Source organism: Paroedura picta, chromosome 5, assembly GCF_049243985.1.
Source record: "Paroedura picta isolate Pp20150507F chromosome 5, Ppicta_v3.0, whole genome shotgun sequence".
NCBI classification, from domain to species: domain Eukaryota; kingdom Metazoa; phylum Chordata; class Lepidosauria; order Squamata; family Gekkonidae; genus Paroedura; species Paroedura picta.
Genome location: NC_135373.1, coordinates 105,563,796 through 105,581,792, shown reverse-complemented (window position 1 = coordinate 105,581,792; position 17,997 = coordinate 105,563,796). Strand labels below are relative to the sequence as shown.

The 17,997-nt window shown below is 41.8% G+C and overlaps 2 protein-coding genes and 1 long non-coding RNA gene across 9 annotated transcripts in view; 2 read left to right on the top strand and 1 right to left on the bottom strand.

Annotated features, from left to right (window-relative positions):
- Positions 1-9,760, top strand: part of RFX4 (regulatory factor X4) — a 90,351-nt gene extending 80,591 nt beyond the window's left edge. For 6 of the 7 annotated variants that reach the window (XM_077339702.1, XM_077339699.1, XM_077339698.1 and 3 more), the window contains one exon: positions 5,814-9,760. In XM_077339702.1, coding sequence (XP_077195817.1) covers positions 5,814-6,086 — 273 coding nt within the window. In that variant the 3' untranslated portion in view covers positions 6,087-9,760. Of the gene's footprint in view, positions 1-1,383; positions 2,754-5,813 lie in introns of those variants that run through there. The other variant, XM_077339704.1, reaches the window with a different exon arrangement.
- On the bottom strand, positions 2,998-17,877 carry LOC143838427 (uncharacterized). The gene is made up of 2 exons (XR_013231389.1): positions 17,744-17,877; positions 2,998-3,226 (listed from the first exon to the last, which is right to left on the bottom strand). It is a non-coding gene; the product is annotated as an uncharacterized LOC143838427 (long non-coding RNA).
- Positions 17,724-17,997, top strand: part of RIC8B (RIC8 guanine nucleotide exchange factor B) — a 35,105-nt gene continuing 34,831 nt past the window's right edge. Inside the window, exon 1 of the mRNA XM_077339706.1 lies at positions 17,724-17,881. Within this exon, the coding sequence (XP_077195821.1) occupies positions 17,804-17,881 (78 nt within the window). The 5' untranslated portion in view covers positions 17,724-17,803. The remainder of the gene's footprint in view (positions 17,882-17,997) is intronic.

The following is a 17,997-nucleotide window of genomic DNA, read 5'->3' as shown; positions in this document are numbered from 1 at the left end:
CTAAACGAAATAAAATGAAATTCAATAGGGACAAATGTAAAGTTCTGAATTTAGGTAGGAAGAACCATCTACACCAATATAGGATGCGGGAGACTTGTCTTGGCAATAGTATGTGAAAAAAGGATCTAGGAGTCTTAGCGGACCATGCATTGAACATGAGTCAGCAGTGTGACTCGGTGGCTAAAAAGGCAAATGGGATTTTGGACTGTATCAAATAAGAGTATTGTGTTCAGATCATGGGAGGTGATGGTACCACTTTACTCTGCTCTGATTTGGAGTACAGTGTTCAGTTTTGGGCACCACAGTTGAAGAGAGATGTTCAAGGAGGTGGGAGTTGGCAGGTTACAGTGGATGAGTGATAGGGTTGTGAATGTCCTGCATAGTGCAGGGGGTTGGACTAGATGACTCCAACTCTATGATTCTATGGCTGTTGATACATGTTGTTACCCACCCTGAATGTTCAGGAAGGGTGGGCTATAAAAATAAAATGTATTATTATTTAGTTAAAGGTGCGATAGTAATGGAATCCTTTTGAGGAGAAAAATGCAAAGGAAATTTCATTCCCATTGATTCCCGTGGGGCTTGCAAAGGTGTACTTCCCAATACAGATTGTACCCGAGTCTTCTAAGAGCTTGATATATTCTCCATCTTTAGTTTATGGGATTTCACTCTTTGCCTATCTGTGTATGGTGTACTCTATCTGGTGGGACTGTCACGTTTATACTGGTTTTGCTCCTGTGTCTTTGTCAGTACTATGACACAGAAATTTAGCATGAAGCTTCTAGATGCTGATGCTGATGATAGCAACTTTATTTTTATAGCCCACACTTCCCAGTTGGGTCAGGGCAGGTAACAAGAGGATTCATACAATTAACTTTACATTGATAAATAAGTTTTTGAATGTATAAATTGGGGCCTGATTTTGTTGGGCGCGGGGTTGGTGTTTTGGATGGTTTATTTTCTCTTTTGTGGGCAGGGAGGCCAGCATTTTCTCAGTTTTAATTTCCTGGCCTGAATCATAGGCCTGTCAGAATAACTCTGCCTTGCAGGCCCTCCTGAACTGTTTAAGGTCCTGGAGGACCCTGATCTTCCTGGGGAGAGCATTCCACCAGGCTGGAGCCAGGACTGAGAAGACCCTGGCTCTAGTTAAGGCCAGTTTTACTTCTTTTGTGCCAGGGATCCTGAGCAACTGCCCTTTGCTGGATCTTAGCACTCTTGGGGGGAAGAGGCAGTCTTAGTGGAAGAGGCAGTCTTGTAAGTACAGGGGTCCCAGACCATTTAGGACTTTAAAGGATACTATCAGAACCTTGAACCTGATCGGGTCTCCAATCTGAAGCCAGTGCAGTTGGGAGAGCACTGGTGTGATATAGGCTCTCCATTTAGTCTCCGTGAGGACTCGTGCTGCTGCCCTCTGGACCAGCTGGAGCTTCTGGATCAGCTTCAAGGGCAGCCCTGTGTAGAGCGAGTTACAGCAATCCAGTCTGAAGGTGACCATTGCATGGATCACAATGACTAGGTCAGTTTCCAACAGGTATGGTTTATAAGTGGAGATGTTTATAAGTAGAGAGAAAAGTTTCATTTGCTAAATATCCGAATGTCATACTACTGATAAAACTAAGGGAAAAGGGGTAGGTAGCCATCCTAATGCCCAGAAGAAAGATGTGATAGAGCTGAATATACTGTGTCATAACCCTGAAGCAGCCAAGAAATATTGATAAAAAGGAACCAGTGTTCTAGGTAATTAGCTATAATTATTGTTTTAACAGACATATGCATAATCCAACATCATTGTGAAATCATTAGCAGAATTTCCACCAATTCTGATGTATCTGCACTGTAGCCCATGGCTTTAAAAGGAAACATTTTTATAATTTCAATATATATATTACAGGGGATTCTGTAAGAAGCAGCATGTATGTGTATTTTTGGGAGATGAAACTAGAGATGGCAAAAAATTATATACATTCAAAGTCTGAACAAAATATACCCTGATTTTACAGTAAGGTTTTCAATGAAGCTAATTTGCAGTTTTTCCTGCAGGTGGGTGGCACTTGTTACAGTATCATGAACATGAGAATTAAAAAAACAAATGTTGAAGCACATAATGGAGGGCTGTAGTGCACTTTCTAAAGTGTAAGCAAAAGCAGAATAAAGTTAGAGCTGCATTCATAAGGAAAATATTTTGCTGTTTGAACAGAGACACCTTTCACCTCTTTGCATAATCAGTCCGCAAGCTGAAGGACAAGAATAAAGAGATTATTCTTCAGCCTTGCTCCGAGGAAAGTCGAGCTTCATTGGTTGGGGGGAAGACACTTAAAATAGTATTTTCTAAAATAATAACGGAAAGAAACTGACCTAATTTTAATTTTTTGGAGAAAGAGCTTCAACAATAATGGTCTCAAAGTCACCCTAACTTAAAGGGGTTAGTGTTTCTTGTCAAGTTTCAACAGCAGTGGTGGTGGCAAGTGTGAGTTGACCCAGAAAATGGTAATTTCCTGTCAAGGGCTCTCCAACAAATGTCGCCTTTATATCTGGCAAAGATCACTAGGCCCCAGTGTTTTGAGATCAGCGTGCTTAAGCACTCTTCATTAAACCGGATGCAAAGTGTGAAAGGTGATTCAGGCAGCTTGGGCAGGCATCCGCGCAGATGGCGAAGCTTTGGACACTCCAACAAGGCTGAATAGATGCTTCATTGGTTGAGTTAATAGTCAGGCAGGGGCCAATGTGGCCTTTAAAAATATTGTCTCTCAATGGTCTCTTCACTGGAAGGAAAAAGAAGTCACTGACTCATTTGCAATTAGCTGACCTATCGTTCCAAATCTTTCCATATCGGGGAGTCAGCCATAACAGATTTTATTGTGAAATTAGTAGATATTTGGGAGTCCATATTATTTTCAAGCAATTATTCTTTTTTATATTCGTGACACATTCATAAACACAGCTGCATGTGGGGGTATTTGGCCACACAGAGAAGCAACACACTGTATCCCTGTCCCCTTGTTTTTGCAGTCATTTATTAGCCCTTCCTTTCTGGTCACGCATGCTCACATTGGAATGTTAATGAAAAGTGGAAAGGCAAATCTGCACTCCATTGCAGCTCATTAAGAAGCCTGTTCTTCTGTGCGCCAAATGGGACTGTCAAGGCAAAGGAAAGAAGGTGGTCCATGACAAGCCTCAGCCTTCATAGTCTTAGTTGGCCATCTTCAGACTTAGTTTTGTTGCAGAGCTGCAAATGCAAAGATCATAATCACTCTTGCACAACCTCCACCCAAATTCAAATCTACAGTGGACTTTGATTTGTATTTGTACATGCTGCAGCATATTGTTGATAGAAGCTAACGAAGGACCAGTGCATTACCCGATGAAAAGCTAGAAAGATACATTGAGGGGGAGCTCACATTGGGGAAGAACTGTGTACTTACGCACATGCCCAGAAAAAACCATCACGGTACTATGTAGTGTTTCTGTCACTGTGATTGTTGAGAACATAACGCAATTCCTAAACATGCCACTATTATTCACTATTGCCACTGTTAATCCTGTGGTTGATATAAGTGAAAATGCATCAGATTAAATCATGGCAAATCAGTTAATTAGGTTATAGATCATGCTGACTGCTGCATAAATTGGAAAAAGAGTCAATATCAGGAGTCAGACCATTACCTGTTTGATTTCATTTCTAAGCTTCAACTATGATTTATTCTGCTGTCACATTTCAAAAACTAGATTACCATGTCTCACAAGCATAGGGGAAAATATGTAAGAAAATGGGCAGAAAGGAAGGAAGAGAGACTTGGAAGGCATTTGAGATCAGGACAATGGCAAAGAAGGAAAAAGTGTTCAATTTCTCTTAATTACAGCTCACCAATAGCTGCTATTTGCTAATAAAAAAGTTTGGAGGGCCCATCATGAATCTCCCAATATCTAGCTAGCTTGGAATCTGATTTATGGTAGATTCTGGCTGCTCTTCAGTCAGCCACACACAAAATCTACTCCAGTGGACATTTATGTCTAATCTCTAAAGCAGCCATTCCTTGTGCTGAGTACTGCTACTTAGTAGAATTAATAGCTTAGACCAGGCTTCCTCGGTGAAACCCTGTGGTTTCATGATGGCCCTAGAAGGGTTTCCTGAATGGGTGGGAGTTAATTTTTAATACATGTTTTTAAATTTGTTAAACATTTACTGAGTGATATGACCATATATGAGGGGCCCCAGATGGGCGTTTACACAGCAATGCTTCCCATACACATTCTGCATGATCGTGAAATTTCTGGGGTTTCTCAAAGCCTGAAGAATGTTTCAGGAGTTTCTCAATGGTAAAAAAGTTGAGAAAGGCTGGCTTAGATAAATTATTTTAAAGCTTAGACAAATCCAACACAGGTAACAAATCATCACAGAAGGACTCATGAGATGCACAGTGCTTTGAAGCCAATTAATATCCCTTTAAGTAATCAAACTTTTATATTGAAGTGTTAACCTAGGATTGTGTGTGTGTGTTTTCCATTATTCTGATTACATTCTGATTGAACAAAACCCTATTTGATACACTGAATATGAATGGGGGAGCAAATTTGGGGCAGTATGTCCCACCCCACCCCCCAAACTATATGTTATATAGACAATGGTTTATAAAATACAGCAAGAACATTTTAAATAGTGGTTCAAATTCAGTATTGAATGGAGAACAAATAATGACTTGCTTGGTTCAAGTTCAGATTTGATTTGGTTTGACTTCTTATTCTTCACTGCTTCACTGAACATTCAAGTACTATAAAAACTAAGAAATCAGCTCCCTACCTAGTATCATAAAGCTAATGTGAGATACTGCCTAAAATTATAGAGTTAGGTTGAAATCCTAAGGACACTTTTCTGGAAATAAACCCTTTGAATAAAGTGGGACTTACTTCTCAGTAGACATGTTTAGGATTGCTGTTTTAGACTATCTTAACCAAAATTTTATTTAAGGGCTTGCGGGTGATCTGAACCTTCAGCATCTTAAGTTACTCACAGGGGGAAAATGTAAACTGTAATAAACTAATTCACAAGGTAATTATCTAATAACAGCAATAGAGCACCATAATCACATTAAGCACTTATCACATTAAAATGGCATGGCAGAAATTATAAAGGTTAATATTTCTTAAATGTCAATTTTTTATTTTTATTTCATTGTCTCCTGGTCAGCCAGCTCATGGCAGTTAACATTAAATCCAAAATACAATATTAAAACTGGTACCAAAGACATAAAATATTAAAACAACATAAGAATATTTTGTGCTCCTCTTTCCCTGAGAAATTACTAGGGTTTGTTGTCCTATGAGGAGAGAGCCCCTGTTTCTTATATTATAGCAAGCTGCACACTTCATCCATATTTAAGCCCTGTGAAGTCCTATTGCATTCAATGGGGGTAGTCCCCAACTCCATTCCTGACCTGGATAGCCCAGGCTCATAAGATCCTGGAAACTAAGCAGGGACAATCTGGTCAGTACTTGAATGTGAGACCACCAAGGAATACCAGGGTTGCTAAGCAGAGGGACACTTAACTGCACTGGTGGGTTATAATCTACCTTACTTTTTTTTTTTTTACTTTTTCAAGCCTCCTCCACTATCTCCCCCCCCCCAAGAAACACTTAATGAATATAAATGGATTGTATTACAAAGTGTAGATGGATATGTTGTGGCATTTTGATATTAACTGAACATGGTTTCTCCTGTTCATTTTATTTTATTTTAGTGCTGTTAGACTTTAAGACACCTATATATATAAGATAGAGCATCTTTAACATGATCACAATGTGATTTCATTTCCTAGTATCCATTCAACAGCCCATCATCACGGATGGAGCCCTGCTTGATGAGCAGTACCCCAAGACTGCATCCAACTCCAGTTGCTCCTCGCTGGGCAGAAGTACCTTCAACAAATGCTTGCTACTCAAGTCCACCTATGCATTCTACAAGATACGGGAATTCTGGTGATATGTACACACCATTGACCACACGGAGGAATTCTGAATATGAGCACATGCAACACTTTCCTGGCTTTGCCTACATCAATGGGGAAGCCACCACAGGATGGGCAAAATGAAAATGATATATATCAACTATATATATTTAATAAAGACACAAACGTTAATGCCTGGGAACTTGATGAATTGAACTTTTAAACGGGCATTTTTTAATAACCGGGAAGATGGAAAAGATCCTGGACAAGTGACCATAAGCATATTATATAACAGTGTGATGTGATGTGATGGTTCCATCAACTAAGCAAGATATTACTGCTGCTATAAAGCATTATTATATAGGCCAAAGTGTGCCTTTTTATTTTTATTTTTGTGTTCTTAAGATGTCGTGAAATTGGCCTAGGTTGGCTGCCTTCTCCCTAATCATTATTATTACGTTTGAACAGATTTTCCTAGTCATTACATGGCAGGTAATCCAGGCAGGTGCAGTGTCAGCACAGAGAGTAACTATTGCCTACACTGCAAGCATGCAGGTGCTTTACAGTTACCCCAATATACAGAACCACAGAGTTTAGCACAGAAAGAGATCCAGTCCAGCTCTCTGCCAGGGTGCAATCCTCCACTCATTACTGCACATCAAACCATATGACCACAAAGATTACTTTCCTTGGCCAGTTTATACTGTCTACGATTCCCAAAAATTATAACACCTAACTTAAAAGTTAATATGGAGTCTTGAATTCAGCATCTTGAAAACATGGTCCCTACATTTGTTTAAAAGAGATTCTAGCTTTCACAGCCATGAAGGTAGGTCTAGAGGTGTGTGGAGCATGACATTGAAGTCTCAGATGCAGGAAAAAGAAAGTCCCATGGCTAGAGAACAAGGCTTCAGCAGTTTTTATAATTTGCTGCTCTCCAAAACTAATCGTTAATATAGTACAATATTGACTGGACAAAATATGTTCAGCTCTGAATTCAGTACAGAGTAAAGTACAGATGATAGCAGCAAGCACAATGAAATTGCTTGTGACCAGTCTTTCTGAAGAGAGAGAGTGTGAATGTGTGTGAATTCTGTCCTATAAGAAAAATAGCTGAGATAATACAGTGTAAAGAGGAGAGTATGAATGAGGGAAGGAAAACACCAGTACTACAACTAAATCCATTCCCTAGTCTTCCATAGCTATTTGACACAATTCACATACTGACATATGGGTCATGCCACTGCAATGCTTATTTTTTCCCTTTAAAATGTTAGACAATACAGTTACCATGAACATATTTTCGGTTTTCATCCGACATTTATTTGTTAACCTTACTACATACATTTGGAGTGTTGAGTTAGCTGCTATTTCATAAATTCACCTCAAAAACTCCATGATCTTCTAAGATCATGACATTTTGGCCATTTGAGGTATGCAAATGATAATAAGAATTTTAATATCTGTTAGCCATTGTGATCTGATTCCAAGTGTTTGAAAGAATGGAGATTGTGTCTTTTTGGTCCTCTTTCAAAGTACTAGTTTTGATTGCACTTCTACAGCCTCCATTAGAAAACTACCAGTATCTCAAAATGCATGAACTTTCTTGAGTGTTTAGAGGGGGAAGGCACATTACAATGTAATTTTTTTAAAATCCTTTGATTATTGTCTGTAATGATCAACACATTTAACAAGTATTCATGCCATGCAATGTATCGTCAACCAGAAATGTGGTAACAGGCATCATTTAGGCCAGGACTTAGTGCCCAACTAGACGTTTAGGTTTTTAAAGAGCTGCGTGCAGGTTCTTTGTACACAGCTCTGGAAAATGGCTTTTAACAAAAATAAAGGATCTCCACAGCAGATTCCCGCCTGATTGCCCATGCTGATATAGCACTTGAGGGGAAGTAATTTCCTTTCAGCATGGGGAAATAGGAGGGGGAAGGTAGGAACCTCTTCCCCTACCATGGCTATCCGAGCCCATCTAGGCTGGTGGTTGGGAAACGACTAAACCTACCTTTCCATCTATAATACAGGTTTAATATCAGCATTATTTACTGTAGATTATAAGTATTGCTGATAATGTTAACTGCTTTAAATAATCTGTTATATAAATGCAACACATTATTAATCTTCAGGACACATTCTTCATATCAAACTATAAGTAAATATCCTTAATTTACATAATGAGTCCAAGACTGCAGAATGCAGCTTTTCCTTGGCACAGAATTTTGATATTTTTAGTACAGAGTATTCATAGCTCTAAAATCATCAGGGATCCTTGCAAATTTGAAAAATAAAACAACCCAAGTACAGCCAAGCAATACCCAGCATGAAAAAGCAATCCATGAATTATATCATTAAAGAATGTGATATGATCCACTCAAGTACCTGCTCATTCAGCTCAGAGTAACTTTTTGCTCTGAAGAAGCAAAATAGGAAGAAGGCAGCAGACTTTTAATTCCCTTTCTGTCTCTTGATTTGGTCACCAGAGTGTGCCAGTTTTAGTACATTTTTATTTCCTTACTGAAAAATCCTAAATGGTCTTTCAGGATATGTGCTGAGGGAAGAAATCTAATCGCTATTTTTAACTAAAGGCAAATTAAACACAGTTCTTACTTGCACACTTTAACCATCCCTACAGCTCCTTATAAATGTTTGCTGTTATCAGCTCTCTTCTCATCTCCTCTTGGAGGCATGTGATCGTATTATATAACAGGCTTCAGTTTACACATGACTTCGTATTGCCAGGCACCTTTCTATGGATAAGTGTTCCCTTCCCAAGGGAAGGCGTGTAGCATTGAATGACACATTGCCTTGTTGGTTGTGTTACATTATTTGTTCAACTATATGGTTATTAAAGGTAATGAGTCTATCATCACAAGGAATGCAGTCCTTAGTGCTCTGCTCAAGTAGAGCACTGTATGTGATAATTCACTCTGGTGCCAGCATAGCCCGCCCCTGTAAAGCAACTACAGCACACTGCTTGGAGGTACACTATCATCCAGGCTGTTGATTACACGGTGTTGGCCTTCCATGCTCCTTCAAAGAACATCCAATAACTTCTCCTTTGCCAGGTGTGCCACATGTGACTGTACTGCTTTTCCTGGGAGTAGCCTGTGCATCAGCAGCCTGGAGAGAGGAATAAGCCACTGGATGCTTCTAGGGAGGAGCTGAAGGGACTAATGCTAGAGGGCAGCGAAGGCAAGGGCCACCTAGGTTCTTATGGGGTAGCTTCTTCTGAAAAAGTTAGATTGTTAATTTTCTGAAGCTTAAGGACTATACAAGAGTTATAATGCAAAAACCAATATGGTTCTCTTGTTAGCTATATAGCTTGGTAAGAAAAATGTTCATCTGGTTCTTTGCCAGGATAATTCCGTACACTTACAGAAAATTGAAAGCTGTGCCTTTGGACCTATTCTTCTGTGTAATGTATGTGTGGGAAGAAATGTATTGTATTTTGGGAGACTTTTTCAGTGGTATTTTTGGTCAGATGCATAGTTCTTTGTGGGGTTTTTTTTTTTTTTAGAAAACTATTAACATAGGATGGAGTTTTTGTTTGTTTGGCTTCTGTATTATAAAAAGCACCAAGCAATTACGGTGGACTTATTACCCTATGGGTAAGAATTAATTACATGGTAATATGACATCAGGCATTTTATTAATTGTTCTGTAAATAAAATATTTGATAGCACTGGACAGTGGTGATAACTATGTTTATGGCTAAAATGGAAATGTGTTATTTGTACAGTTACCTAAGATATATGAAAGACTTTCTCACTTAAATAAAAAAATCGAAATAAAAAATCTTAGCTTAATTGATCTAAAATCAGTTTCAGTCAGTTTTGAAGTACAATTTCTAAACTGCAATCCAACGTTTGCTAGTACACTGCCCTAAAAGGAGGTTACATGCTGTGTTTCTGCATGATTTGCCTCTCTGGCTTTGTTTTCTTTCAAACAGCCTCAGTTGGAAGTAGAGAGTTCTGCTAGATAGCTGCATTATATTTACCTGGCATGACCGGATCCAGCACTTATACAGAAACATAGAACACAGACTGCTGTCCTAAAAGTGGCTAATTCCTGTCCAGCCCCCCAACCTTATAGACTGGACACACAATTCAATTTTACTTCAGAAATAATATGCTTCTGCTGTTACCAGAAACTTTGGAAAACTGATATAGGCCATTTCTACAGAAGTTATTTGCCCTGGGTTCAACTGTGAATTCAGTTGTCTCGCTTTCCCACAGCATTGTGGTACATTTATGCACCTTCCAGATTTTTCTCCAGCCTTTACCAAATCTGCTGTGATGTAAAGTTTTGGTAAAGATCATAGATATGTCTGGATGCTACCATAGAAGTGGTAAAGTTCAGGTTTTCCCAGTCCTGCCTGCATATGGTAGTCATTTTCCCCACAGTATTCCCTCCCTTTTTAGTTTATTTTAATCAACAATACCAATATTCCCAGCTTTTATTATTATTTAGCACTTTTCATCATTGAGATATAAAGACAAAGGGCTAAAGACTTAAAAAAACAACAACTAAAATGACAGTTCAGAGAATCTGTAATATTGTTACGGTAGATCTGTGATTTGACTGCTGATTTTCTTAAAGAAAAGCCCCTGACGATGTAAGGGGGTGTGTGTCGGCTACCAGGAGAATAGGGCAGGGATAAGTGCCATGTGGATGTCCCATAGCCTCTGTGCTTTTTGTCCCTGTCTGGAAAATACTGGTGTGGGCATGCAAACGAAAACTTATACCCCAAATTAAACTTTGTTGGTCTTAAAGGACTCAAACTCTAAAAGAGTTTGTTTAAACTTAGGGTGCCATGCACTTGATGCCACTCCAGCAGCTGGTAAGAGAAATCTTTTTTCCCAATTGCCATCAGTATGATGTGATGTCATGTTCAGGTTTAAGAATCACCAAAAACTCTATGGTAAAACCATGGAGTTTTTTACAATACTTAAAGACAGCTAATGTCATTTCTGGGGAAACTGCTGTAAGTTATCCCTAGGAATCACAATTGTAGCTCTGGCAATTTCAAGAGAGCCCCAACTTCATGCAATTGCTGATGGCTGCCCCCCACCGCAGTCATCAACCCACCCAGGGTCTGCTGCTTGGACCTGGCAACCCTAATTTAAACCCAAATCTACCTGAGTCATATATAAAGCAGCATGTTGATGGAAGGTCTGGACTTAATTACCTCTTTCCCCTAGTACTTTATTATATTGTCATTCCACCCACCCTCCAAGGAGTGGATTGGGACTGTGATACAGAGGGGGATTTTTAAATAAACCTGTCTCCTATGTTATTTTGCCACCTGAAGTCAACCTCAACCCCACCCCACCTATTATTAGCCATGGAAGGTGAGAGTGGGGGAGGAATAAAACGTTTTTCTTCCCTGCCAGTGCAAACAATGATGCTGTGGGGGCAGCAAAACATGGGTGGGAGTGAAAGGGAAGTATGGGCTATAACAATAAAATAGTTATTGTTGTTATTTTTAACCCCATTCTCATGCATTGCAATCCCAGGCCAAATTAGGGCCATGTGCAACTCCTTTTGTTGATGATGGAAAGATCACTTCATGGATTTTACAGAATCATGCCTATCCCCCCCCCCCCAAATTACACTAATAAATTCAATTCACATCATATGCTAAAGTCTGCAAATCCTTAAAAAGAAATTTGATTTAGGAGAGACACATGATATTAGAGAAGCAGTGGGAAGGTTCTTTATCTGGCATATCTCCACTCTATTGCCTCCACACCAACACCAGTCATTCCACAGGCTCAAACCATGTATTTGATAAAACACCTAAGAAACCCAGCTCTGACATTTTTGAGGTTCATTTCTGTCTTGTATATACAGAATATACAGCTGTTAAAGATGCTAATGTTCATGGTGGACCACATGAACCTGCCTTACACTGAATCAGGCCACTGGTTCATCAAGGTCAGTGTTGTCTACTCAGACTAGTAACAGGTCTCTCACATCACCTCCTACTTAATCGTTTTAACTCGAGATGCTGGGGATTGAACCAGGGACCACCAATGCATGGCCCCTCCCCAAATGGTGGTGAAAGACTAGATAATTAATGAAAACTTATGTGGGAAGTCTGGAAGGGGGCTTATCTCAACTACTATCTCCAGTGGCACTGATCCACTTCAAGAGGCCTAAGGAGAGGATTCTCTCTCACTGAGGTCCTCCTCTCCTATTGTGGGCTGCTCCCTGCAGCCACAAGAGCTAGGCCAAAGCTGTCCTTGGCCTTCAGTTGCATGGAGGTTATACAGTTCCCAGCAGTCCACCCCCACCCCACCACCCAAAAAAAGAACCCTGGCTATCTTGAAAGGAATATATTACTACTGCAAACATCTCAACAGAACCTGACCCTTTCTTGGCCAGCCTGCCTGTCACCCTGCAGATCTCCCAAGCACATTTTTGGTTCACAGTGCATCTTGGAGCTACACATGAGGCTCAGTTCTCAGTGACCAGGAGGCTGGTTGGGAGTAGAGCCCTACAAATCAGTTGTGCAGCAGCACTGAAGCCAGAGGCAGCAAGGCGCCCGGTTCTAGGCAGTTCTTCAGTTTTAGAGTGGGTAGTTATCCTCCACTCTGTCCCTTTCCACCATCACACTTTGGAAGATTTGTTACTTGAGATTTTGTCAGCAGGCTTCAGATAACTTCAAGAAAATTAAATAACAAATTATTATGAATGACATCAATAAAATCTTTTGCTATACTTCTATAATAAACATTCATTCAAATGCACATGCAGTTCACAATACAACTTCAATCTTAGGACTGGGAAAAATGTTTTCAAAAATGTAACTAAGATAAATAATTCCTCCCCCTTTCAGACATACATCTTTATCTTTAATATTTATGTGGAAGTCCCATGAGTTTCCACTATACTTCCTAGCTAGAAAAAACATACTAAATGTCCTGCTATGCTAAAACAGGCATACACGTATCTAGAATCCATATGATCACAGCATTTTACATTTGCCCTCCCAACTACAGCCTGTAAATTATCCTGCCTTCTGTCTCATGCGGCTATATATAAACAATTGTTTTAGAGCATGATTTCACAACTGTATGAAGGCAGAAAGATTTACACAAAGGACTGCAAATCTGAAGGATTTTCATTACCTTCCTGGGAAAAAGAGAGAGAGAGACTCAGCAGGGGCAGAGCAGTGAGAACTACGCTCACTCAAATGAATCCAATTTTTTGTCAGGCTACCTCTTGCTTCTAGGGTCAAAATCCTTTGACAAAAATGGCCTCTGACCTACCCCGATCCAGCAATTCTGTTGTGATTGACCCCAAAAGCCATGAAATTCTGAGGCAGGCACTGTTTTAAGAGGTTTAGATAAAGCTAGCTAATATGGGAAAAGCTCATGGTATGCACATCTGAAAAGGCTTGTCAGATCTTTGAGAAAAGATGCAATTTATTCTGCTCCTTTCTTTTATTCAGGCTCCAATCTTTAATTTTTTCATGCTACCTAAGGTGTGAACTAAATGTACCGCTGATGAATGCTTACCAGCCCTGTCAGCAGTCTATTAAATAAACTGAAGAAAGACTAAACCCATTTGAAACCACTGCACTTTGGGTCAAGTTTTAAAACATCACCAGAAGTAGGCTTTATTTATAATTTAAATATAGATTTGTCACCTAAGTATTTTGGGTTGTTCCAGAAAGTTTAGCACTCGTTTCAGTGGTAGTTTCTCAGCATTGTGACCTCAAAGTGTGTTCAGTCATGCAGTCAAACATCACAGAGAGAAATGAATAAGCTCTTCAAGCTTACTAAGTGAACTGAGCTCCACCCAGAGAAATGGAAGCAGTCACTGTTGAATAAGTGCCTTCTTGTGGCTAGACTTGCTTTGAAATGAAGCCTCAGCATCAAAACCTTTAGTCTTCAGAAATCAAATTCTATATTTCTATATTCAGAAAACATTTTGTCATTTGCTCCTATATTTTTTCAGATACAATTATTATTTCTTCCATTTATATTCCGCTGCTCTTGAGACAATCTTGTGGCAGGTTACAATCAGATCATAAAAATCCCACAAGATAAAAACTAAAACAATTAAAACTCCACAATTACTAAAATTTACCCGGCGGCTGAATAGACCCTCATACTGCCCCCCCAGCCCCTCAGGGAGGAATACTAGGGGTGTCTGTCTTATCAGATGAAACATAGATGTTATAAATATAGATATGTATATATGTGTATATGTATGGGGAGGGCCCCCAATCACCCACGCTTTGGCCTCAACCAAAAACCTGGCAAAAGAGCTGTTTTACAGGCGCTGCGGAACTGTGAAAGCTCCTGCAGGACCCTCAACTCTACCAGGAGCTCATTCCACCAGACTGGGGCCAGGACCAAAAAGGGCCTGGCCCTGGTTGAGGCCAGGTGAACTTCGGGAGGGCCAGAATCCTTCCAGGGGCCACTTAACTTACTGGAACTTCCTAATGAGAAACTTAGTGATATGTATTCCATTTTTCCTGTTAAAAAAGAAACGACAAGGGGTAGCACTTACCTGGGTTGGTTTCTTGTGAAAGAGAGAACTGAAGACTGATACTTTGTAGCATATTTAGCAAAAGTACAAGTAGAAAGACAGATGGAAGCAAAAAGATACTCTTTAAGGGCAGCGCTAAAACCCTACTGTGTGTGTCTGTGTGTGTGTGTGATGTTGCATGTGACTTATGGTAACCCTCCAAAATGTCTATTAACAGTTTTGTTCAGATCTTGCAAATTGAGGGCCATGGCTTTCTTTACTGAATCACTGCATCTCGTGTTGGTTTTTCCTCTTTGCCTGCTGCCTTCAATTTTTCTTAATTGAATAGTCTTGACCAGGGGTAGTCAAACTGCTGCCCTCCAAATGTCCATGGACTACAATTCCCATGAGCCCCTGCCAGCATTTGCTGGCGGACCGCAGTTTGATTACCCCTGGTCTTGACTCTTGTCTTCTCATGTCACCAAAATACAATTATCTCAATTTAGTCCTTTCGTTTCTAGGGAGAGTTCAGGTCAGATTTGATCTAGAACTCACTTATTTGTCTTTTTCCTCACTGCCAAACATCAACCCACAGAAAGATATCACATCAAGGTGCTCCAATGTCTGCCTGTCTCCTTTCTCTTTCAGACTCTCTTTCTCTCTGTGTCTGTGTCTTTCTCACACACACACCCTGTCCCTTCCCTTCAGCTTGGGGGAGTGTCACCTCTTACAAGCCCTGATCGGTGCTTTGGCAAAGACATTTCCTAACATTTAATGCCTGTTGGGGGAATACCTATCAATTAAATCAGATTTTCCTATAGGTCAGGCCCATTTTATCATCACTGACTAGAACAATTATCCAGACAGAAATAACAGTGTTTATTTACAAGCCACCTTTCTTTGTCAACTGAAAAATTTGAGATGAGTAGCAAAAACTGTATAAAATAAAATGATTTAAAGCAGGTTCTTGTGGCGCAGAGTGGTAAGGCAGTGACATGCTGTCAGAAGCTGTCTGCCCATGAGGTTGGGAGTTCGATCCCAGCAGCCGGCTCAAGGTTGACTCAACCTTCCACCCTTCCGAGGTCGGTAAAATGAGTACCCAGCTTGCTGGGGGGTAAACGGTAATGACTGGGGAAGGCACTGGCAAACCACCCCGTATTGAGTCTGCCATGAAAACGCTAGAGGGTGTCACCCCAAGGGTCAGATATGACCCAGTGCTTGCACAGGGGATACCTTTACCTTTTAATGAAAGCCCCACCTGGTAACATGGTCTTGATGATTGACTTAAAATTATTTAATCTTCATTAGGAGACTTACTAATAAAGTGTCAGCACTTCAGTTAAGACAGGCTGTTTAATTAAAGATTACTGGCTCACTAGCCAGTTAGTGGTGGCAGAGCACAATGCTCTTTGAGGCGCATAGGCAGAAAGGCGGTCCTTCAAGTAAACTGGGCCCGGACCATGTATGCCCTTGATGGTAATTAACAAAAATTTTAGCCTGATCTGGAATTCAACTCGTAGCCACTGCAGTTGATGTAGGATGAGCTGGATGTGGGACCTCCATGGTGTTAATGAGGACCTTGGCCGCAGCATTTTGGACCAGCTGTAGTTTCCGGATCAAAGGAGCGAGTTGCAGAAGTCCAGTCTAGAAGTGACCATTGCATGGATCACTGTGGCTAGGTGTTCTTATTGCCATATGCTCAGGAAGAGGAGTACAGTAAACATGCATGCGTTTGGCTGAGGCTGCTTCCCTTGGGTCCAAATTCACCCTCAGGAAAGCCAGGAGTAAGAGAGAAATCTCCTTTCTGCTGTTTTCACTACTATTTCAAAAAAAGTTTCAGGTATAGATTTTAACCCCTGGCATGGGAATGATACATGCACTTAAAAGTGACCTTTAAAACTAAAGAACGAAACCTCAATGCAGACTTTTGGAAATTATCATTATTACTGTATTTGTTACCCACTGCTATCAGCAAGCTGTCTTGCAGCATGTTACAGAATAAAACCCCACGTAAAACAATCATTATAATCCTATTAAAATATAATCCAAACCCTGGCAGCGAAAAACCTAACTTCCCAACCCACAACAACTGACCCCATCTCGGTAAGCCATGAGGGAATCAGTGGATACTGATGGTTCACTCTGGCAATGGTCTGGCCTAATTCAGAGTCTGGAGGGACTCATGATCTTCCGTGCCATGGTCTCAACCATAAACCCAGTGGAAGAGCTCCATTTTACAGGCCCTGCAAGACCCAGAAAACTCCCGCAGGGCCCTCAGCTCTTCCGGGATCTCATTCCACCAGCTCAGGGCCAGGGCCTTGGTTGAGACCAGGCGAGCTTCCTGGGGGCCAGGAATCACCAAAGCCCTGTGGGGAGCATACGGTGAAAGGTGGTCTCTCAGATATGTGGGCCCTAGACCACGAAGGGCCTTAAAGGTCAAAACCAGAACCTTGAATCTAATCCAGACTACAACTGGTAACCAATGCAGCTGCTTCAGCACAGACTGGATATGAGACTTCCAAGATGTGAGAACATTAGCTGCTGCCATTTGCACCAGCTACAATTCCCGGGTGAGGGAGAAGGGCAGGACCACGTAGAGTGAGTTACAGGAGTCAATTCTGGAAGTGACCCTTGCATAGTTCACCATGGGCATGTTCTGAAGACAGGGAGGGTGCTAGTTGCCTCGCCTGGCAAATGCCTGGCAGCCTGCCCTCGTGACCTGCGCCTCCATGGATAGTTCACGGAAGCTGACGGCGGAATAAAATGCTGCCCACCGTTAAGGCGCCACTTGCGTTTCTAAACGAACAGATGGAACCGCTGGACTACATCCCACTGGGCGTCTCCCCTCAAGGCTATCTGCAGGAGGGCACGCGTGACTATCCCCCGCGGCGGGTTTCTTCGAGAGCCGGCCAAGTGGTCCGGCCAGCAGTCCAGCGAGCACGCCGAGAACCACATTCTGGCTGGCCACAGAGAAACAAAACCCCACAACGACCGGGAGCACAAGCCACTCTGCTTCCCAGAAAGACCACCGGCACCGGAATGCATTGCGCGAAGCCAAGCAGGCGGCCCTACCCAGAAGGGGCTCCTAACTCTACTGGGAAATGTAGTCCTTTCCTGCACAGCCGCCACGCCTATTCCTCCCGCCTGAGGTAAATAGAGCCGAGCCAATGGGAAACGCCATGGCCTCCCCTGCCAGCCAATGGGAGCCGGCGCTTCCTCTCGGAGGGCCTGGTTACCGGGCTGGCCATGGCGTCATCCGAGGTGAAAGGTAGAGGGGTCAGGGGAAGGGAGTAGCCGGCTGTCGTTACCGTTGGAGCGGGACCTTCCGCACACCGGCGGCGAGCCTCCTGCCCGCGCCTCGCTCGACGATGGCGTTGGAAGCGGCGCTGGCGGCGGTTCGCGGGCGAGACGAGCCTGAGCGCGTCCTGAGCCGCTTCAACGAGCAGGTAAGTGACAGGGGCTCGCCACACCCCTTTTAACGGCAGCGCCTTCTCCCCCCGCCCCCCCCCATAGAACCCTCTCCCTGCGCGCGCTCCCTCAGCCTTCCCGCGGGCGGCTCCCA